Source organism: Cynocephalus volans, chromosome 13 (assembly GCF_027409185.1).
Source record: "Cynocephalus volans isolate mCynVol1 chromosome 13, mCynVol1.pri, whole genome shotgun sequence".
Classification (NCBI taxonomy): domain Eukaryota; kingdom Metazoa; phylum Chordata; class Mammalia; order Dermoptera; family Cynocephalidae; genus Cynocephalus; species Cynocephalus volans.
This window is the reverse complement of record NC_084472.1, coordinates 7,843,129-7,866,107: the sequence shown is the minus strand read 5'-3', so window position 1 is coordinate 7,866,107 and position 22,979 is coordinate 7,843,129. Positions and strand designations below refer to the sequence as shown.

Below are 22,979 nucleotides of genomic sequence, written 5' to 3'. Positions count from 1 at the left end.
TTGCCAATTTGACTAAACATGTCTTGGAGAAGGCCTTTTTGGGTTGAATACATTTGGAGATCGTTGAGCTTCCTTGGATCTGAAGATCTGTGATTTTTCCTATACCTGGGAAATTTTCTGCCACTATTTTGTTGAATATGTTTTTAATGCAATCTCCATTTTCCTCCCCTTCTGGAATACCCATGACTTGGATATTTGAGCGCTTAAGGTTGTCTGATATCTCTCTCAGATATTCTTCAATGTCTTTGATTCTTTTTTCTATTCTTTTTGTCTGCTTGTGTTATTTCAAACAGCCCATCTTCAAGTTCAGAGGTTCTCTCTTCAACTTCCGCAAGCCTGCTGGTTAAACTCTCCATTGTGTTTTTTATTTCGCTGAATAACTTCTTCAGTTCGGCAAGTTCTGAAGTACATTTTTTTTTCAGGACATTGATTTCCTTGTACATTTCCTCTTTCAGGTCCTGTATACTTTTCCTCATTTCATCATGATGTCTAGCTGAGTTTTCTTGTATCTCATTCAGTTTCCTTAGAATTATCACTCGAAATTCCTTGTCAGTCATTTCAAGGGCTTCTTGTTCTATAGAATCTAGAGCTTGAGATTTATTAACTTTTGGTGGTGTACTTTCTTGATTTTTTGTTTTTCTGGTATCTTTTTTTTGATGTTTATTCATTGTGGCAGGGGGTTTCACAGTCCACAGGTTTGACCCTATTGACTAACTAAGATGTTGCTGTGGTTGCCAATTTGGTATGGATACCTCCATGACTGGTCAGTTGGCCACTAGTGCCTGTGTGCATGGTTGCCTCGGGTCTTGGGTCTCTCCGGGAGCCACCTCTCTAGTCACCTTGGACTCTGCCGGGCTGATGGATCACGGGGCGGTACCACATGGTGTGTGGTCTCTGCTGAGCTTCCACCTCCGGTGCAGGACTTCTCCCTGTTCCATGCGCTCTGGCCTGGGCTGCTGGGATGTACTGCGGCACCGCAGAGCGTGTGGTCTCTGCAGAGCTTCCCCTTCCCCTCCAGGATGTCTCCCAGCTCTGTGCATGCTAGGCCAGGCTTGGGATGGAGCCGGGTGGCGGCAGTGAAGCCTTCCTGCTGCTGGATCACACGGCGGCAGCCACCGCACAGGGTGCATGGACTCCATGGCGCTTCTATCTCCCTTGCTGGACATCTCTGTGCTCTGTACACATTGGGCCGGGCTGCTGGATCGTGCAGCAGCAGTGTGGTCCCCGTGGAGTTCCCGCCTCCCCTGCCGGACATCTCCCTTCCCCGAGCGCACTAGGCCGGGATGGGAATGGATGAAGGCCATAATTTCTACAGTGCTAAATGTATAGGGATTAAAATTAAGACAGATTCATCAAATTATCCTTAAAATGAAGCATTGTTTTATTTATATCTGATGTCTACTAGATTTTTGTAAGCAGTACTAAAAGTATACCACTTATTTTCCAATTTTCCATAAAGCATTTCAGAGATAGGAATATGGAGGAACCATGAAGATGGTACTTTTCAGGTGTGTTGAGCACTCCCTGCTTCTTACTCCCCCTTAGGTGTTATTTCTCTGAGCAACTCTGCAAGCGGACTATACAAGTTATGATTCTTACAAAATTCATATCTATACTTCAGTTCTTTTAATACCTGGGCTTTATGATATTTTAAAATTTCAGCTGACTTGTCAAATGTTTTAGCAATTTTTTTTCTTATTTTAAATCAACAGCCTGTAGAAGTAAAATATCCTCATATTATACAAATTAAAATTTCACACATTTTTTGCATTTTAAGTTTTCTAGTTTTTAAGATTTATTTTTTAAAAATATCTAAATATACTTCAAGGCCAATAAAACCTTCTGCAGACCACAAATGACCTACCATGATAAAAAAAAATTAAGAGTAAAAGGTTTTACATTAAGAAGCAAAAATACTTAAACCTCTGAAAGTGAGCTAACAGTTTTTTGGTGGCGTGTGTATCCGGGACGTGGTACACCAGGAGTGGGGAAGGAGGGAGGGAACACCCACCTAACCAGCTGGATTAATAAAATCAACAGTGGCAGCAGTAGTGTGACAGCTGTTATAGCCAATTTGCTCCCTTACACTACAGGTTTGGAAGATGAGGGCCAGAGGTTAATTGGAATCTGAGAGTTCTTATTCAATGACATCAAATATGTTAATTTATAAACCAAAAATTCTTGGACATTTGGCAATTTGAACAGATACCTTTTATTTTATTATTTTTTAATTTGAGCTATATTTGCTCTAACTTATGGCTGTCACTGTATAAAAAATAAATAGTTAAAAGGGTGTTTAAGAAGATAGGTTTTATGGGTTGGGGAAAATTGTAAGTTTACCAATTCCATTCTTAGGAATTTTATTGGAGAATAGCATAACCTCATCTTTGGTTCCTCAGTTTCCATGCTAATCAGAACCAACCCATAAAATTTTCCACATTGTATAGCAGTATGTTCTGAATGTTCCTTTTAGCTAAATGAGGGGGAAAAAATTGCTAAAATATTTGACACGTCAGCTGAAATTTTAAAATATCATAAAACCCATTATTTATGATCGTATAGTGATACATATAAGTTTGTGGTTTCGTTAGTGTGTTGAAAACCTCAGTTAGTAAATTGACAGACTGTTTAATTTGTTGGAAGAGAAGACAAGAATTAACCGAAGAAATATAATTGCTTTCTCCTCCTTGGAAGTGGAAATGTGAAAATAAGTTTGAGTAATAACAAATAATAGCATGTTTAGGGACTTGGAGACAATTTGCTTTCAATTCTTGGTAAAATCTCTTCAGTGTATAACTTTTGTCCTGGACAGTCTTTTATCCCAACTAATCTTTTAATTTCATGTGTTTTAATATGGTATATTATAGTTGAATAGTACTTTCACACTTCCATTCTATTATCTGAGTCTTAGGATAACACTTTGAGATAGATTGGTAGGCATTTTTACACCCATTTTACAGATGAAGAAGCTAAGGCTTGAGAAGAATGTAACTTGTCCACCTCAAAAGAAGAGTAAGTGGTATTAAATTCAGAGGCTTTGAAGTCAGCTACAATCTAGATGTGAACCCTTGTTCTGCCATTTTTGTACCATCTGTGTTACCCTGGATTATTAATCCTGTGGGCCTCATTCTTGTGTAAATGACAATATAATATCTATATGATCGAGTTTTTGTATAGATTAAATTAGAAAACATCAGTATAAAGAATCTGGCATGCATAAATATTTAATAGCATTGCTACATTCCAGGCACTATTTTAGCTGCTAGGGGCATAGTAGTAAACAGCACGCACGTGGTCCCTACCTTTATGGCTCTTCATTGTAATGAAAACAGAATGTAAGCAAGTTAAGTCTAAACACACATACATAATTTTTTTTATGACTCATTCCAAGGCTCTTTGCCACTGATTATAGATCAGAATAAATCACAGGCACAAATTTATGTCAGAGCTAGAACATGTGCTTTCCTTAAGTTAAGAATATAACATCTAAAATATTTTCCTTTCATTTTAAGTATTTCTTGAGAAACATAAATAACTAAATGGGGGACTTCACGAAGTATTAAGAAAACGTCGTTCTCAAAATTATTTTGATATCTATAAATATATCCCTGAAAAGATTCATTCAGTCAACAGTAGTCAGAAAGAAAAGGGATCTGTAGACACGAATAAACAGTGGTGATGAGGGGGAGTAACGTGTGCAGGAAATGGAGATGAATAGACCAGGATAAGGATGATGGAAGAATAAGACATGAGACAGCTAACAGAAAGGAAGAGGAAAAGAAGTGTAAGATCTAGAAAGTGGTTAAGAAATGATTGAAATTAACATGAGAATACTGCGTGCACAAAGTCCTTTACTTGAGATGAATGTTAAAGTCTCAGCTCATTCCTGCGCTCATTTACCTTTTCAAATTTTCAGCAAGCATCGTGTGTACCTTCTTTGTGCTGGGTGGTGTATTAGGCATTTAGATTGCCAAGATGAACAAATTATGGTTCCGGTTCTCAAAGAGCTAACCATCTAAAGGAAGAGGTAAATTAAGTGAATGCCAGTGAGATAAATGTTATAGACCAGGTGTGTAGGGCCATACTGGCCCATACACTACCTTAGTGCAAATTAGCAAAAGACTTTCCTTCTTCAGGATACTTTTCTTCCATCTGAAGACAATTTTTATAATAAATATAAATTTGTAGTGTCTTTGATGTGGAGGATGTCCTTCTAGATGTGGTACCCTCATAAGGAGTCTGCACGTTGGGAGGGCATGTCCCAACAAGTGGACATGGGGTGCTCTGAGAGCCCAGAGCAGGGCACTGAACTCAGCCAGGTGGATTCTGGTTCTCTAACACAATCCAGTATCCCTGATAATCATTGAACACAAACAGAGCAATACTTTTTGCAAGCAAGAATTTACTTTTGTTGAAATTTGAAATTGTGATAAATTTTTTCACTCAGTAATTGATAGCAGCAGTGTAAATTTACATAGCCCTTATGAAAAATAATTTGACAGTATACTAAAAGACTTCAACTGATCCCTGTTTATAATAGCAAAAGTGTAATGGCTAGAAATAATTCGATTGTCCATTAATAGGGGACTGGTTGAACTAACTATGGTGTACCAATCAGTGGAGTACTGTGAAGCTATAAAAATGACTGAGGAATATCTCTTTATACTTCTGTGAAAGATCTCCAGGATGTGTTTACTTGAAAAAATGAGGTGGAGAAAGCGTGCTATGCTAGCATTTATATAAGAAAGGGGGTGGATAAGAATATATATAAAAAGTATTTGCTTCTATTTAAAAAACAATAAAAAGGGAACAATAAACCAAACTTTTAAAAGGTTAGCTACAAGGAGAGAAAAGGAACATGGTAGAAAGGACAGGCATTAAGTAAAGCTGTGTCTCTGAATAAACTTGATTCTGTAGATTTGACTTAGAAACCATATGAATATTCTACTTAATTATACAACAAAATTAAATATAAAAGTATAGTCCCCCCTAAATCCAAAGCAGAATGAGCATAACTGTTAACAGATTGGAAGCATAACCACATAGAAAGAGCTAGAATGCAATAACCACACAGTAGCAGTGAGTACAGCACCACCAGCTTATCATTTCTACATGCCATTCCCCACTAAAAGAATCTAAGGATTCATTAGAGAAATGGCTAATTCTCAATCTGGGAAGAAAATGCATAAGAAAGCGTAGAACATCTTATCGTACCAGAAAGTAAACAAACTGTCAAGACTGCTGAAATTGTATAAAAAGGATCCCAAAGCCAACCGGAAAATGTTCCCATTAGTCAAAGATGGAACAGTTTGATCATCAATAAGAATAGTAGTTGTAGGGCTGATCCTGTGGCTCACTCGGGAGAGTGCAGCGCTGGGAGCGCAGCGGCGCTCCCACCGCGGGTTCAGATTCTGTATAGGAATGGCCAGTGCACTTACTGGCTGAGCGCGGTGCGGATGACACCAAGCCAAGGGTTGCGATCCCCTTACCGATCACAAAAATGGGGGAAAAAAAAAAAAAGAATACTAGTTGTAATGGATTAAAACACATCAAATATTCTTAAATCCACAAACATATAATTAAATAGTAACAGTAGTATTTAATAGATAATTAAATAGTCACAGTATATTAAAAAATCTACAGCTACAACCTTATTGGTGACCATTGGAGATTGTTAAGGAACCAACTTCTTATTTTGAAAATTGGCAAATAAATCAAGAGTATTCATCCTGCCTTCTCCATATGAACAGTACCTCCTGATAACTAAGTAGTTTTGGGCAAGTTTCTCTTTATAAAAGTATTCCAACTAATAAGTGAAAGAGAATGAAAGGGATTGGAAAATGGGAATATAATTCTAAAGAAACAATAGCTACAGTAATCATTGTCTCATCACAAGAGACCAGTAGACTTTATCTGCCTCCGATAGACACGTACAATACCACCTATGAAGTATTCTTGCCAAAAAAAAAATCAATTTCAGTATGTTCAAGCATCTAGATCTAACTGATCTAACTTCTAATTTATAGGAAATCCAGAGGACATAGAAACATAACACTGTGGGGATGCAATCAGCAAAATACAGATTGTGGGAAACCCTATAGGACAACCCACCCAATTTCTTTGAAAATGTAATGACTCCTTCCTCACACCATACTCAGAAATCAATCTGTGGTACCATAGGCCCCCTTGTCCACTGGGATACCTTTCAAGACCCCAGTGGATGCCTGAAACCACAGATAGTACTGATCCCTGTGTATACTCTTTTTCCCTATACATGCATACTTGTGATAGAGTTTAATTTATAAATTAGGCTTAGTAAGAGATTAACAACAACAGTAATAAAGTTATTAGTAAAGTATTATCAAATAAAATAAGTGACTTGAACACAAGCACTGTGATACCTAGACAGTAGATCTGATAACCAGGACGACAACTAGGTGACTAATAGAGGGCAGCACCTACGGCGTGGATCCACTGGGCAAAGGAGGACTTCCTTTCTGGGCAGACAGCATCAGATTTCATCACTACTCAGAATGGCCTGCAATTGAAAACTTATGAATTGTTTATTTCTGGAAATTTCTATTTGATATAACTGAAACTGTGGAAAGCAAAACCGCAGATAAGGGGGGACTACTTTAATTACAAATTCTAATCAATGTTGTGAAGAAAATTAACAGAATGCACCAATTAAAAAATATCAGAGAACCTTATACCGGCCAGCCAAAATTAAAAAATAACAGAGAGGTTAGGAGTAGAAAATGCATTTAGAAAAGACAGACAAGGAAGGAAGGCTCTTTGAGTAAGTGACATTTAAATTAACTGTAGAGTGAGGGATCAGTAAAAAGATTGCTGTATTGTAAAGAAACAAGTTTCGGGTTAACAAAGCAAAGTGGAGAGGAACCACAAATGGGATTGGGGAGGTAGGTGTGGGCTAGATGATGAGGGACTTTATAGAGCGTAGAAGAGTTTTGGTTTTAAGTCCAGTGAGAGCCACAGACCCTGCTCTGCCAGGGACACTTCCCTTAGGTGTCTGCGAGGCTCGTTTCTGTCTGTGTCAAGCTCTCTGCTTGGGTGCCACCTCTTCACCCCTCTTCGCCACTGGCTCCACTTTCTCTCTCTGGCCTGCTTTGTTTTTCTTAATAGTAACTCTTATTTCCAGCATGGAGGGGGGGTGGGGTGGTGGTGGTGTATTTAAGGGCCTGAGACATCATTAGAATGTTACTTTTGAGAGGACAGGGACTTTGACTTGCTCAATGCTATGTCCCATTTCTACTCCAGTGCTTGATATGTAGTAGGCACTCGGTGAATATTGCTTGAATGAGTGCTTGGATGCTTAAGCAGAGGATGAATGTAATCCAAATGATATTTATAAAAGATGTTGGCTGTCAGGTGGAGAAGAATCTTGTAGGGGGGTGGAAAAGGAAGCCAGGAGTCCTCTAATGAAAGAAAATGGTAGCTTGGACTATGATGGTGGTAGAGGAGGTAGAGAAAAGTAAAGAGCTTTGAGGTCTTATATTTTGAAGGTAGAAACAACAGGACTTATTGATGTATTGGCTATGGGTGGTGTGGGAATAAAGAAGAATCAAGGATGTCTCTCAAGATTTCTAATGTAAATAGAAATCTGTCATTGAGACAGAAAAGGTCGGGAAAAGATGGAAGGAATAAGGCAAATCAGGAGTTGAATTTGGGGAATGATAAGTTTGAGATGTCTTTATGACATCTGAATGGAAATGCTAAGCACACAGTTAAGTTTTTAACATAAAGGAAAGGGCTGGGCTAGAATAGGAATTGGGGATTCATCAGCCTGCAGGTGGCTTTTAAAGTGAGTAGTCTAGACGAGATCAGCTGAAGTGAGTAGAGGATACACGAAGAAGATCCAAGATTGAACCCTCAAAAACTCCTCCATTTCAGTTTCACTTAAACATTTATTTGTAGAGCAGAGGAAGATAGGTTATGTCAGAGGTCAGAACCTGTTTCTTCTCATTATGTTCCCCTACCCCATAGCATTCCTTTTTTGAAACTGTAAAAAATGATTTGTTGTATGCTTACTGTATAACATGCTCTATGCTTCAGCATTTTAAGAACATTATTTTCTTTAACATGAAAGTGATATACATTCATTCTAAAGTAGAGTAGATAAGACCATAGCCTCTGGAGTTAGACTGTCTGGGTTCAGTTCCAGTTCTACCATTGAGTCAGCTGTGTGACCTTGGGCAAATAACTCAACTGTTCTAAATCTCAATTTCTTAATCTCTAAATTGGGTTGTTGCAAGAGGCCCCTTACAATTCCAAGGTAAATTTAGGATCGCCTTTTCCATTTCTTTCTTTTTCTTTTTCCCTTTTTTTTTAAGGTTTTTTTTTTAAAGTGAAACATAATTGACTGTATGTATCTGTGGTATACAGCATTAAACGTCAATACCTGTGTGCAACATGTAATGCTCAAATCAGGATAATTAATATATTCAACATTACACAATGCAGTCACCTTGCTAACCACCCCTCCCATCCCTGGTGGCCACAGTTCTGCTCTCCTCCCCTGAAATTTCAGCCAATTATTGTGATTGTTTTATCTTTCCTTCCCTCCTTTTTTATTTATTTGTTTATTTTTTTAGCTCCCATTTATGAGTAAGGACACATGGTATTTCTCTTTCTCTGCCTGGCTTATTTCACTTAATATAATTTTCTCTAAGTTCATCCATATTGCTGCAAATGGCAGAATTTCATTCTTTTTTACTGCTGAATAGTATTCCAGTGTGTGTATATACCACATTTTCTTTATCCACTTGTCCATCATTGGACATTTAGATTGGTTCCAACTCTTGGCTATTGTAAATAGAACAGTGATAAACATGAGAGTGCAGGTAGCCCTTTGACATGATGATTTCCATTCCTTTGGGTATATATCCAGTAGTAGGATTGCTGGATCATATGGCAGTTCTGTTTGTAGCTGATTGAGGAACATCCATACTGTTTTCCATAAAGGCTGCACTAATTACGGTCCCACCAACGGTGTAGGTGTTATTTTCTGTCTTTTTGATAATAACAAGTCTAACTGGGGTGAGATGATACCACAATGTGGTTTTGATTTACATTCCCTGATGCTTAGTGATGTTGAGCATGTTTTCATATATCTGTTGGCCATTTGTATGTCTTCCTTTTAGAAATGCCTATTCAGCTCCATGCTCATTTTTTTGTCAGGTTACTTGGTTTTTTTTTTTACTGTTTGAGTTTTTTTGTATATTCTGCATATCGAACTTATCAGATATTAAACTTGTCAGATGCATAGTTTTCAAATACTTCCTTCAGTTCTGTAGGTTGTCTTTTCCCTCTGTTAATTGTTTCTTTTGCTGTGCAGAATCTTTTTAATTTGGTATAATCCCATTTGTTTTTTATTTGTTACCTGTGCTTTTGGAGTCTTGTTCGTAAAGTCCTTTGCCCGGTCCTACTTCCTGAAGTGTTTTCCCTCTTCCGGGTTTTCAAATTCATTGGCGTATAGTTGTTTATAATAGTCTCTAATGATTCTTTATAGTTCTGTGGTCTTGGTTGTAATGTCTTCTTTTTCAGTTCAGATTTTTCTTATTTGGGTGATCTCTCTTCTTTTTTTAGTTAGCTCAGCTAATGGTTTGTCTGTTTATCTTCTCAAAAAGCCAACTTCTTGTTTCATTGATCTTTTGTATCTTTTTTGTGTCTCTATCTCATTTAATTCTGCTCTGATCATAAGTACTTCTTTACATCTACTAATTTTGAGATTGGATTGTTCTTGTTTTTCTAGTTCTTCAAGGTGTAATGGTAGATTGTTTATTTGAAATCTTTCTATTCTTTTGATGTAAACATTTAACGCAATAAACTTCCCTGTTAGTACTGTTTTTGCAGTATCCCACAGGTTTCGGTATTATGTGCTGTTATTTTCATTAGTTTCAAGAAATTTTTTGATTTCCTGTTTAACTTCTTGGACCCATAGGTCATTCAAAAGCACGTTGTTTAATTTCTATGTATTTGTACAGTTTCCCAAGTTTCGCTTGTTAGCGATTTCTAGTTTCAATCCGTGGTCATCTGAAAAGATACTTGAAGTGATTTTAGCGTCTTAACATTTCTTGAGGCTTGATTTGTCACTGAACATGTGGACTATCCTGGAGAATGTTTCATGTGCTGATGAGAAGAATGTATATTCTGTAGTTGTTGGATGAAATGTTTTGCAGATTTCTGCCAAATCCAGTTGTTCTAAAGTATAGTTTAAATCCTGTGTTTCCCTGTCGATTTGTTGCCTGGATGATCTGTCCAATGCTGAGAGGGATGTTCAGTTCCCCATCTTTTATTGTATTGGGCTCCATCTCTTTCTGTATGTCTAATAGTGTTTGCTTTATATCTGGGTGCTCTGGTGTTAGCTGTATATATATTTATGATGATTATGTCTTCTTGCTGGATAGATCCCTTTATCATTATATAATGGCCTTTCTTTGTCTCTTGGATTTTGGTTTAAAATCTATTTTATCCTGTATAAAAATTGCTACTCTTGCTCATTTTTGGTTTCCATTTGCATGGTATACCTTTTTCCATACTTTTATTATTAGTCTGTGTGTATATTTAAAGGTGAGACGAGTCTCTTGAAGACAGCATACAGTTGGCCCTAGCTTTTTAATCCAGTTTGTCCGTCTGTGTCCTTTGAGTGGTGAGTTTAAAGCATTTACATTTAGGGTTGTTATTGAAAGGTATTTTCTTATTCCTGGCATTTTATTGATTTTTGTATTAATGTTTTAAATATCTTTTGTTCCTTTCTTCCCCTTTTGTTTGTCTTGAGTGTTTGTTGGTTTTTTAAGGTAGTAAGATAATAGTTTTTTTCTTTCTTGTTGGCATTTTTGTTCTACCAGTGGGTTTTGTTCTTTCTTGTGTATTCATAGTAGTAATTATTGTTTTTTGGATTCCAGGTGCAGGACTCCCTTGATGATTTCTTTAAGGGCTGGTTATGTGGTGGTGAACTTCTGCAATTTTGTTTTTCTGGGAAATATACTATTTCTCCCTCATTTCTGAAGGATAGCCTTGCTGGATATAGCATTCTTGGCTGGCAGTTTTTTCTTTTAGTATTTTGAATATATCATCCCATTCTCTTCTGGACTGTAGGGTTTCTGTTGAGAAGTCTGCCATTAGTCTGATGGGGAGTCCCTTATAGGTGACTTGATGGTTTTTTCTTGCAGTTTTTAAGATTCTCTCTTTGATTTTGAGTTTTGCTAGTTTGACTATAATGTGTCTTAGAGAGGACCTTTTTGGACTGAATCTGTTTGAGGATCTTTGAACTTCCTGGATTTGAAGGCCAGTATCTCGCCCTACACCTTGGGGGATTTTCTGTTACTATTTCCTTGAGTAGGTTTTTGATACATTTTCCTTTCTCCTGCCCTTCAGGAATACCCACAATTCAGGTGTTAGAGCACTTGAGGTTGTCTGTTCGCTCTCTTAGATTTTCTTCATTTTTTTAAATTCTCTTTTCTTTTTTTTTTTGCCCACCTGGGTTATTTTGAAAAGATCATCTTCACGATCAGAAATTCTTTTTCTAGGGCTGGCCCGAGGCTCACTTGGGAGAGTGTGGTGCTGATAACACCAAGGCTGCGGGTTCGGGTCCTATATAGGGATGGCCGGTTCGCTCACTGGCTGAGCGTGATGCTGACAACACCAAGCAAGGGTTAAGATTCCCCTTACCAGGCATCTTTAAAAAAAAAAAAAATTCTTTCTTCTGCTTGCTGCAACCTGCTGCTTAAGCTCTCAGTTGTGTTTTTTGTTTCATTGAATGCGTCTTTCAGTTCCATGAGTTCTGCTGCATTCTTTTTTAAGGCATTAATTCTTCGTAAATTTCCTCCTTCATATTCCAGATAGTTTTTCTCATTTCATTGGTCGTCTAACTGAGTCTTCTTGCTTCTCAATGAGTTTCTTTAAGATTTTTACTCGGAATTCCTTTTCAGTTATTTCAGTGGTTTCCTGCTCTATGGGGTCTGATACTTGAGAATTATTGTTTTTTGTTGGTGGTGTCATATTTTCTTCTTTCTTCATATTTGTAGTATTTCTACATTGATGTCTGGTCATATGGTAGAGCAGTTGCTGCTTCTATTACTCTGGAGTGGGCTTTGAGGAGAGAGGCTTCCTCTTGTAGATGTGTTTTATATTGACTATTGAGTGGTGTTTTAGTATTGGTTCTGAGAAGATGCAGTAGTGTAGTCTCTGTGTGGGTACTTTGGCTATATTCAGTGTCAGAATTGCATGTGAGTGCCTCCATGGCCTAGGCACTGGGACCCTTAGTGATTCCTTGCTGAGGTAAGTGACACTGTGTTGGTTTGTCAAGGATGTGGGCCAGCTCTCAAGTTCTTGGGAGAAGCACCTGGATGCCCCGTCACTCTTTGGCCCAGCTAGTTTCCTGTGACCCTGATGGGTGCACTCAAGTTTACTGGAGCTTCTCAGTTTGAATGGGTGACCCTGGCAGGGTTTCTCTTTCCTCTTTCCTACAGGCAGAAGCTCCTCCTGGGTCCGTCCTTCCACTGTTTGGGGATTGGTTGGTGGTGACTGGGTATTTTCTTTTTTATTCTGTTTGGATGTCCTGGTTTCTATGCTCTCAGAAGGAGGTTCCAGGTATGTCTCTCTCCAGATCAAAGCAGTCACATGGCCTGTGTACATACTTCCCACTCCCGGGTTTGCTACCACGTGTGGCAGTGTAATTTCCCCTATGGGTTGGACCACTGGGTTGCAGGTCTGCTCTTTCTCACTTCTTACCCTGGGCTTTGCTGGTGTCTTTCCTGTGTTAATACATTTGAATAGTCAGTGGACCATCTGGACAGCAGTGGTGGGTGGTGGCTGTGATGGCCACCCACACAGCAGCAATGTCTGAGGCATCAGTGGGAACTGCCCATGGCTGCTCAGGTCCCTGAGAGCACTTCCTGCCATCTGCTGGCCGGTGGGGCGGGGGCTGCCTGGGGCTGCCTCCATTTCTTAATAAAAGGCTGTTGGGATTTTGTTACAGATTACATTCAATTTGTGGATTACTTTGCATAGTGTTGCCATCTGAACAGTATTAAGTCTTCCAGTCTATGAACAAAAGATATCTTTCCATTTATTTGGGTCGTCTTTGATTTCTTTTGCAATGTTTTGTAGTTTTTAGTGCATAAGTCTTGCACCCCCTTGGTTAAATTTATTCCTTAGTATTTTTTGATGCTGTTATAAGTGGAAAAATTTCTTAATTTCATTTTCCAGTTTTTCTTTGGTCATGTAAATACAAGTGATTTTTGTGTGTTGATCATGTATCCCACAGTTTTGCTAAAAATCTGTTAGCTCTAATAGTTTTTTGTGTATTCCTTTGGATTTTCTATATATAGGATCATGTCATATGTATTTTAAAAAACATCTTTAGATCTGGTTGTTGTCTTTATACCAGTATTTTAACATTGTTTATCAGTGGGTTGTAAAATCAATTGAGAGGATAAGTTTTGTTTTGTGAAGATTTTGTGTATATAACATACACGTATGCATGTGTTTATATAGAATATGTATAAATATATATAAATTTATTTCTTACTGTGAATTACAGTTCAAAATTTTGAAACTTGTTCATTGTTTATGCCATTTTTCACATGATGTAATTGGAATATAAGATTATGGGATAATCCATACTAGCCAGCCACAAAAAAAAATAATAATTTTGAAAAAGGATTATGAGATAAGCTAGATAAAGGTGAAAGTCTTAGCAGTCCCTTTCATTACCTTGAAAATGGTAGTTCTTTATTGGAAAATGTTTTCTGAATACAAAAGTAATTGAGCAAAAAATATACTGCCTTGTTCATTGAGATCTCTGTGTATTTGGGAGCTTGTGAGATTTTTGCTTTTCATGCCTCCTGATGAATCAATTTTTAGCTTTTTTCGGTTCTGTGGAGAAGGTTTCCTACTCAAACTCAAGATATTTTCTTGAGAACATTTTTTAAAAGATAGTAATCTCACTATTAAATTGCATAAAATGCTTGTTACAAACAAAAACAACAAAAAGCCACATGAAGGATATTACATATTACAAAGACTTTTTTACTCTTTAGTCGATAGAAATTATTAAAGTGTAATAAAATGTGCATTTTCTTTTTTTTTTTTTTTTTTTTGACCAGTAAGAGGATCACAACCCTCTGCAGGGTGTGGTCCGTACCACGCTCAGCCAGTGAGTGCACCGGCCATCCCTACATAGGATCTGAACCTGTGGCCTCGGTGCTACCAGCGCCACACTCTCCTGAGTGAGCTATGGGGCCGGCCCAAAATGTGCATTTTCAATAATTGTATTAATGTCAAATTTACTGATTGTAGTAAAGAATTAAGGGAGAACTTAGCTTTTCAATGCAAAAAAAAAAAAAAAAAAAAAGTACTTTAAAAGGTAACTATTGTAAAGGGATACAAAATTATGATTTTATAGAAAGATAAAATTATTCCTGTGTACTGGAATCTTGCTAGTATATCTTTCCAGTCTAATAAATTAAATGGTGTTTGATTTTTTGAATTGCTTTGCATGATGTTAAGTTGCATCTTTTACACACAAGTAGTGTTATAGGGATTATGGGCTATGTACTGTAAAGGACATTAGGACTGTAGGCAGCACCAGTGGCTCACATTGCCCTCTGCCCTCTTTCCTCCACTCCCCATCTACTGATGAGGCACATGTTTCTCATCACATGTTTGAGGTCCACATGTTTTCCTGACTTTCTTTTTACTGCATTACAAAATTCAACATGTATTGGAATGAATCTGTGCTTCAGAACCCTGTAGGACTGTGTTTGATTTTTCCTCCCTCATGGTAACTATGTGACTGTGGGCAAGTCACATGACTCCTCTTAGCCTCAGTTTTCTTTGCTATCACATGGGCATAATTCAGGGCTATACTGAAGAGTAAGTGGTATTATACTGTGTATATGACATGTGAAATATAGTACCTGGCATGATAAATGCTCAATAAATGGTAGTTGTCAAAATATCTGAGTTGTTATTAATCCTCAGTAAATGGTGGTTTGTTCCCTTTCTGCTGCCAATCAAAACTTTTACTATGTCCTGTCGTTTTCAAATAGAAGCTAAGTAGTTCTAGTAAGCTCATCTGTGCTGTTGGATGTCTGTCAGTTAGTGGATCACTTTTCCTATTTCTGATGGTCTTGTGATGCATTAAGCCTTGAATGATGGGAATTGCCTTGCTATCTGGTATGAAAATACAGATATACTGGGTGTGTCCATTTTTAAGGTGCCAAAAAACCCAAATAATAACCAAGCACTGTGATTCTGTTTTTCTTCTCTGTAGTTATGTGCTGCTCATCTCCCAACTGAATCAGAGGCACCAAATCATTATCAAGCAGTATGCCGTGCACTATTTGCAGAAACAATGGAGCTGCATACATTTCTGACCAAAATTAAGAGTGCAAAGGAGGTAAGTACTACTGCTTTGATATTTATTGGCATTGTGAAAGATAAACCTGAATTTTCAACATTGTTCATTTTATCATTTAAGAGTATTTATTACCATCTTTCTAATGAGTTCTGACAATTATTTAGGAAAGAAGCAACTTAGGCAAAATTAAATCTATTCTTTTAAAATATCAATAGTGTGAATCCATCTTATAAAACAGATTTTCATACAACTTCCTTACAAATGGGAGATAAATATGACTGAACAAATTTAATTCATTTCCCATGTGACTTGCTTTCTACTCTCTTTCTGCCACTCTTTCTTCTGACGTTTTTGAAAAATATTAGTACCTCTTTCTGGAAGGGATCAGGACTCAGAAGGAAGTGACACCCACATCTGGTCATTTAGCTATTTTAGAGTAGATTTGATTAGACTTATTGGAGGAGATTGGAATTAATATTTAGATAGTCAGAAATCACATTTTAGCTATTTTATTTAATTATTTATCAATGTCTGTGAGTTTAAAATGTTAACATGTAAAGTTCAAAGAGAACCATTCTAGTTTATTTAAAAGGTGAGTCACCATATTTTATATTACACAGATAGTTGTGAAGATTGAATAAGATATTATATAAAACAGTATGACATCTGGCACAAAGTGAGAGCTCAGTGCGCGGTAGGTAATGGATGTCATTTCTTCTGTGACTAAAGTACAGCATTTTTCTGAAGCACTAGGCTAAAACTTAACCATGACTCACAGTCTGGGAAGAGGCCCTTGTGAGATGTGTAAACAAGGAAGAAAAAACTAACCTAGTTGCCAGATAAGACGTAATTAGCCCTGATAATAAGTAGGTGAAATACTTCTCTACCAGATCACTCTTCATAAGTCATCTTTAAATAAGTCCATTATATTTTTAGGAATAAGAACTCTAAGCGTTATTCTGCTGCTCTATTAGTGTCTTTTTGTGATAGGCCAATGGAAAGTTAAGCTTTTTAAAAACTTTTTAATAGAATTGGACCCGAGAAGAACGTCACCTTCAGGTCAGAAAAGAGTAACTATATGTTATTTGAGGAATACTAGCTGTTCCTCTTGGGCAGAACCAGAGAAAGTAGAATCTGGTTAAAAGTTTTAAAATGAACATTCTAAAGCATGTCCTCATATAGTAGAAAAGACTGCTTTTTAAGGTTGTAATTACCTCTTCAGCTTGTTAAGATTGAGATTGCCTTCCCCAGAGCATTATTTTTAGTGCATAAGTATGATCCTGTGGGATTAATAGAGTAAATTAAATGGGCTCTTACAGTTCTTCCAACACAGACATTCTTCAAAACCATTTTTGAGCTTAAAGAACAGTACTAAGAAGTATGTTTACTACTCCAGTGAGCTTTAGAAATTTTTTTTTGCTGTTGATTAAGAGTCAGATATGCAAACACATTTTCAAAAAGAGGTTTAAACATTATCGAAGTTTATTTAAATGAAGAGCTCACAGGTGGAGTAAAAATGCTGTGTGGTAGTGTCCGTGGAGGCCGCAGAGGGCCTCACGTCCCTTGGGCTTCCAGCCATGGCTTTCACCCTGTCACCACCGCAAGTTTAGGCCTTAATAGTTTCTTCCTATTTTCTCATCTCCCTCTATTCTGTATCTACTCTGGTGGATCTCCCTCTCAACCTTTCCCAGTCTTCTCTCTAGAGACTGTGTTCCATTTAAAACTGAACTGCGGGCCGAGCCCGTGGCGCACTAGGGAGAGTGCGGTGCTGGGAGCGCGGCGACGCTCCCGCCGCGGGTTCGGATCCCATATAGGAATGGCCGGTGCGAGCACCGGTCACGAAAAATACAAAAAAAAAATAGAAAATTAAAACTGAACTGCCCTATCACCTCAGGCTCTTCACAGAACACTCCTTCCCCCAAGAGCAGTGCTTTCTCCTGCTTCCCTCTTATGGGAAGCTGCTCTCACACCCACGTCTTCCTGTCTCTGGACTGGGGTGGGATTGGAAATGTTGTCTTTCTCCTCTACTGCCTCCCAGCAATTAGTTGTAATATTTGTATCAGCATCCTTCTTCCTTTGAGGCTTGTGCCATCCACTTTAATCATTCTTAAACCCATTGTTGGTCATCTGCAGTCATCTTGGGTGATTTCATAAATAAAGAACCTACAGCTTGGTATCCTTGACTTCCTTCTACTTCAGAGTTCTCTCTTTACCTGACATACCTTTGTCCTCATAATAACTCACAGTCATTTCACCTCAAAAATCATGGGCTCTCGGGCCGACCCCGTGGCGCACTCGGGAGAGTACGGCGCTGGGAACGCTGCTGCTGCTCCCGCTGCGGGTTCGGATCCTATATAGGGCTGGCCGGTGCGTTCACTGGCTGAGCACGGTGCGGGTGACACCACACCGAGGGTTGCAATCCCCTTACCGGTCACGAAAATGACAAAAAAAAAAAAAAAAAAATCATGGGCTCTCATTCCCTGCTTTCTAACTCTAATTTCTGCCCTTCGAGCTCTTTCCCCCACTACCACCTGAGCTAATCTTCTATTCCCTTGACTCCCGCATTTTCTTCTAGTTTGTGAGCCTTCCTGGAGTCACTTCCTTTCCTACATAGACTAGGTTCAATCACTTTTCCAGGAGTTCAGGTCCACCTGTCTCACCTCAGTCATGACACTAGCCTCCCAGTCGGTTGCCTCCATCAGGGAAATCTTCTCCATCATGTTCACCTTCCTTTTTGTTGATGAATGATTTTTGCACATCACAGTGTAACCTGAGGAGTCCATCTCCAGGCCCCAATCCTAAGTGCTGTGTGTGACCCTTTAGGCCAACCAAAGGCAATTACAAAGCTCTACCTGGCAGGCCTCACAGGGTTGGGTGGGGAGCTACCCTCCCCACTCTGGCCTTGTGCACATGGTGCACAGCCATGTAGCAGGGGGTTGCAGGGTCTCAGCCCCTATCCCTCCCCACCCCCCCACGGCATTGTTAGACTCAGCACTTCCCACTCCTAGCCCTGCCCTCTCTCCCTTCCACTGGCCCCTCAAGAGGCTTTTGTCCAGTCCTCCTCAGCAGAGAGATGATTTCCCCACCTGCCCTGCGTGTCACTTGACCCTCTCTCAGTGCTGTTCTGTGAGGAATAAGTGGAACAAGGGGAGCCAGCACTTTCCTTTATTGGCCTCTTGCCTGCACTGTTGCGGTAAGTGAGTAACACCAACATCGTTACTTCCAGTTTGGCTGGATGTCCTAATTGAACTTAAGATCTGGCAGCTCAACCTAACCATGATGCTTCCTTGATTAACATGGCTCTCCATCACCTGTAGTGTACAATTAAAACTCCATTGTGTCACACACAGGCCTTTCATCATGTTTCACCTTCTTGTATTTTTCCTCTCATTTTCAGTACTGCCTTCCTTGCATTTTACACTATCCAATCAAAAGTGCTTGTATTTTCTGAATATATTTTGCTGTTTAATGTCTATGACCCTTACACATTGTGTTCTTTCGGCTTTGAATTCTTTTCTCTTCTGTCTGCTTGGCAGACTCGTATTTATCCATCAAAACCCTCCCTTGAGTTATTCCTTTGTAAGGTATTCATGTCTTCCCTTTACCCTTAAGAGAATTTTAGCTTCTCCACCACCTCTACATTGTACGTGTCTTTCTGTGTCTTGCACTTCCCCTATTCCATGAAGGTCAGTGCTTACATCTTTGTAATCCTGTGTCCACAGTTGGACCACGTGCTTCTTGAGATAAATGACTGTGTTTTAAGTCATCTTTATTTTAGTGACTTTTAATTAGTATCTGGCACATAGGAAACACTCTAGAAATGTTTGTTGAACTGAAATAATTTATGTATTTCTGTTTTCCCTTCAAGAAATTTGAGAATTTTCAAGAACTTCAAGAATTTTCTTCTGGTTGAAAGGAGTCAGTTTTGAAAGTGTCTCTATTTGAAACGTTTTGGCCAAAGTATTTCTAGGAAATATGAGGACTTTTATGGGGATATAAATGAGGTCTTCAATTGCTCTTGCAATTCTTTTAACTTACGTATAAACATTCATTTAATAGAGAGTCCCAGGAAGGCAAGCTGTGAAGTATGTGAAATCCTGACACTGAAGAACATTCTGTACCATTTAGTTACAGATTTTATGCTACATAAATTACCTGTCAACACTAAGATTTCAGGAATGGACTCTTACAGGATCCAAATAGATTTTCTTTTCCTCTGCAACATATGAAGCTTTCTTGAAATGATAGAAAACTTTCATACATGTTAGTTCATGTATGTATGTTAGTAGTTTTAACCTTTCTTCAAGAATACTGAATTCACACTACTAATAAACTGTTGTTTGTTAATTTGATATTTTTTCCTAAAGATTTCAAAATTATACATTTTAAGAATCGACAGTCTTTATAACCATAAGTTAGTGTGTACCAAGTGGAATTTTCAAAATAATAGCCTCTGATTCAACAAAATAAAAAGTTGGCTTATCAATGATTTTCAGACTACCTTGTATCTGTGTATGTGTGTGTGCTTGTGTGTATGTAAATTGGGGTAAAATCTTAGAATCAGAACATTTGAGCTCAGTTGCTGACAATGTTTCCATTTGATAGTCCAAAAGTAGTTTAATTGTATTAGATTCCTTATATGCTAAATTGGTAACTTTTTAAAAATAAAGTCTACAGTCTACTTTCAAGTGTGTAATTGTTCTATAAAGTGTTAGTTAAATATACTGAACCTGGCTACTTCATAAAGCACAGTGCCTAGTAGTTTATCATCATTTTTATTTTATTTTTTTTGTCTTTTTCGTGACTGGTACTCAGCCAGTGAGCGCACCGGCCATTCCTATATAGGATCCAACCCGTGGCAGGAGCGTCGCTGCGCTCCCAGCGCTGCACTCTCCCGAGTGCACCACGGGGTCGGCCCATCATCATCTATTTATTTAAAAAGCAAATTTGTTTTTCATTCTAATCTAAGTTTTCATGATATGATGATTTTCTTCTTGAACAATAAATGAGATCCTTTAAGGTGATGCTGTGAATGATAGAGAAGATTTGAATAGGCCTGCTGTTATTATGTCTCAAAAGCAATTTGATATCCTTGAAAGTCAGTACATATTACTGTCTCATGAGCAATTTGATATACTTGTATGTAAGTATAGCTGGAGGGACTATCTAAGCCATCCATTTGCATCAGGTTGTATGAAAAAAGAGCCACTCCTGTCCCGCTGCCAGTGACACCATCACAGTGCAGAACGCTGCTGGGAAGTGTGGCTGGTGTGCATGTGCTGTGGAGAGTGGGCAATGTCAAATGTAAAATTTTTTATTGGGAAAAAAGAGATTATATTAGTGGTCGTATTCTTTAATTTCTTGCTGTCTAGGTAGTTTTTGGATCATCAGTCTCTGGGTTTTTTTATTACTAAATGAAATTATTATCAGTTCCTAAAACTTTAACCCCTCCTACTTTTCTGTATTATATTCAGAGGTCTTTAAAGTGGCCTCTTTTGCTTACTCTATTTAATCCTCATAAGAATCCTGTGACTCTGACTTTGCAAATTAGTAAACTGAGGCTTAGAGAGACCAGGGGTTCACCTAGAAGTCAGTTCTCAGCAGTGGTGATACCAGCATTTCCATCCTCATCCCACCCTTTAGCCCAGCAAAGGTGCTCCAACCTGTTACTGCTATTTTCTTGTAAGAACGTTACATGCCGTGCACTGTATGGGAATGAAACTGAAGAGAATTCCTGAAGGAAAATTTAAGTGGATACTTTTGATGTAGGCTTCTGAGCAGACTTGGAAAGGTGAATGTGTGAGCCAGAGAAAATAAAATTTGGCATGAGGGAGAAGAGTGTTCATGAGAAAACACATGTGTGCTCTCATGCATGTGTCCGTGTGTGTGTGTCCCACATATGCACACAAGGGGGCTGGGGGAAAGAGGGTACTATGTTAAGTTTAGGTAAGAAATAAGAGGGAGATGAGAAATGAGAAAAGATGGAGAATCATAGAAATGTCAATGACTGAGATAAAAGACTAGAAAGTCAGTTTCTTGTATGTTCCTAATATGCTCTGACCATCATTGCCTCCATGTTGAGAGTATGCAGTGTGCTTGTTACCCCCTCAAATTCTCCAGTAAATACATTGTTTCAGAATAGAGGTATAAGTATACTTACTATAATAGAAAGAAACTGGAGAAAACTTGAGAGAAGTACACTGTTTAAAAAGAATCTTTCTGGGCCTACCTTGTGGCTCACTCAGGAGAGTGCAGAGCTGGGAGCACAGCAGTGCTCCTGCATTTCCGCCGCGGGTTTGGATCCTGTATAGGGATGGCCGGTGCGCTCACTGGCTGAGCACGGTGCGGATGACACCAAGCCAAGGGTTGCGATCCCCTTACTGGTCACACACAAAAAATAAATAAATAAAAAGAATCTTTCTTTTGAAAGAATCCTTTTTAAAAGCAAAGAATTCATTTTTTCATTTATTTTATAATTTGAAGTATTTATCACTAACATTGACCTTTTTTTAAAAGCCCATTTATTGTTGATGAATCATATTCTACCACTTACTCATGTGACCTCTTAAGTCAAATAGTCTTTCCTAGACTTCTGCATACTCATTTTTTAAAATGGGAGAGGGGGAAAACATGCTAAGGTTCCTTGTAGTCATAAAATTCTATGCAGAAAATACAATTTGTGTGAGTAAATCTTTATTCCATTTATTCAGTAAGCTTTTTCTCAGTTTTTAATCAGTCTTACTATATAGGCAAAATGTATACGGATAAACATTTTAAGTGCATGCCCAATATTAATTTGCTGTGAAATTACTGTGTACTATTTTATTTTATATTGTATTTTAAATTGAGATGATTTTTACAGGGAAGCAATTCAATTTTGTAGATATTTTAATCAAATTTTAGGATGCTGTTTTAAAAACACACATGTAACTGTTTTAAAAACATACATGTAACTTTTAAAAATTGGTATGTGAGCTGTGATACTCAGTACTGACATTACTACTATATTGATGTTAGTATAGAATAAAAATAAAATTATTTTTACGATCCAGTCCTGTAAAGAAGAAAATTTTACTACAATATTAGTTATGAGTGAATGAACAGTGAAAATAATTGAACATTATGAAACATGATGTTTTCATATTATTGCAGCAAGAACTTTATATTATAAGGCATGTAAAGTAGATTTTTAATGTCATAGTTACTGTTTTTTAGATTATGTACTCAGAGCGATGAAAATTTTCTCTCTCCTTGTGATTTCTTGCGTCATATATGCAAACACCCAAACCAAGGTAGAATATTTCAAACATTTTAATCTTTGAAAGATAAGATGTCTAATATAGTTAAACCGTCTTAGATTTCTTCAGGCTCTACAGGTGTGGATTGCCGTTTCTGATTATCTGATCATGATGATCTTTGATCTCTTCTCAAGTGTGGTTGTATCTGTGGTGCTTAATTCATTTCTTGTTGACTCCTCTTATAAATGCTGTCTTCATTCCATCTTTTAATTATGATTTTTCCACTCATATTCTCCATGCTTCAGCTGAAAGCACATCTATTCAGGCCATCCCTAAACACCTGTATATACTTAACA

The 22,979-nt window shown here is 38.0% G+C and overlaps 1 protein-coding gene across 4 annotated transcripts in view; it reads left to right on the top strand.

Moving 5' to 3' along the window:
• The window catches only part of SPIRE1 (spire type actin nucleation factor 1), a 221,806-nt gene that overhangs the window by 101,653 nt on the left and 97,174 nt on the right, over positions 1-22,979 (top strand). For all 4 annotated transcript variants that reach the window (XR_010021477.1, XM_063076765.1, XM_063076764.1 and 1 more), the window contains exon 4: positions 15,299-15,424. Coding sequence is in view for 3 of the 4 variants with exons in the window: in XM_063076765.1 (XP_062932835.1) it covers positions 15,299-15,424 (126 nt within the window). In the remaining variant the exon portion in view is untranslated. The remainder of the gene's footprint in view (positions 1-15,298; positions 15,425-22,979) is intronic.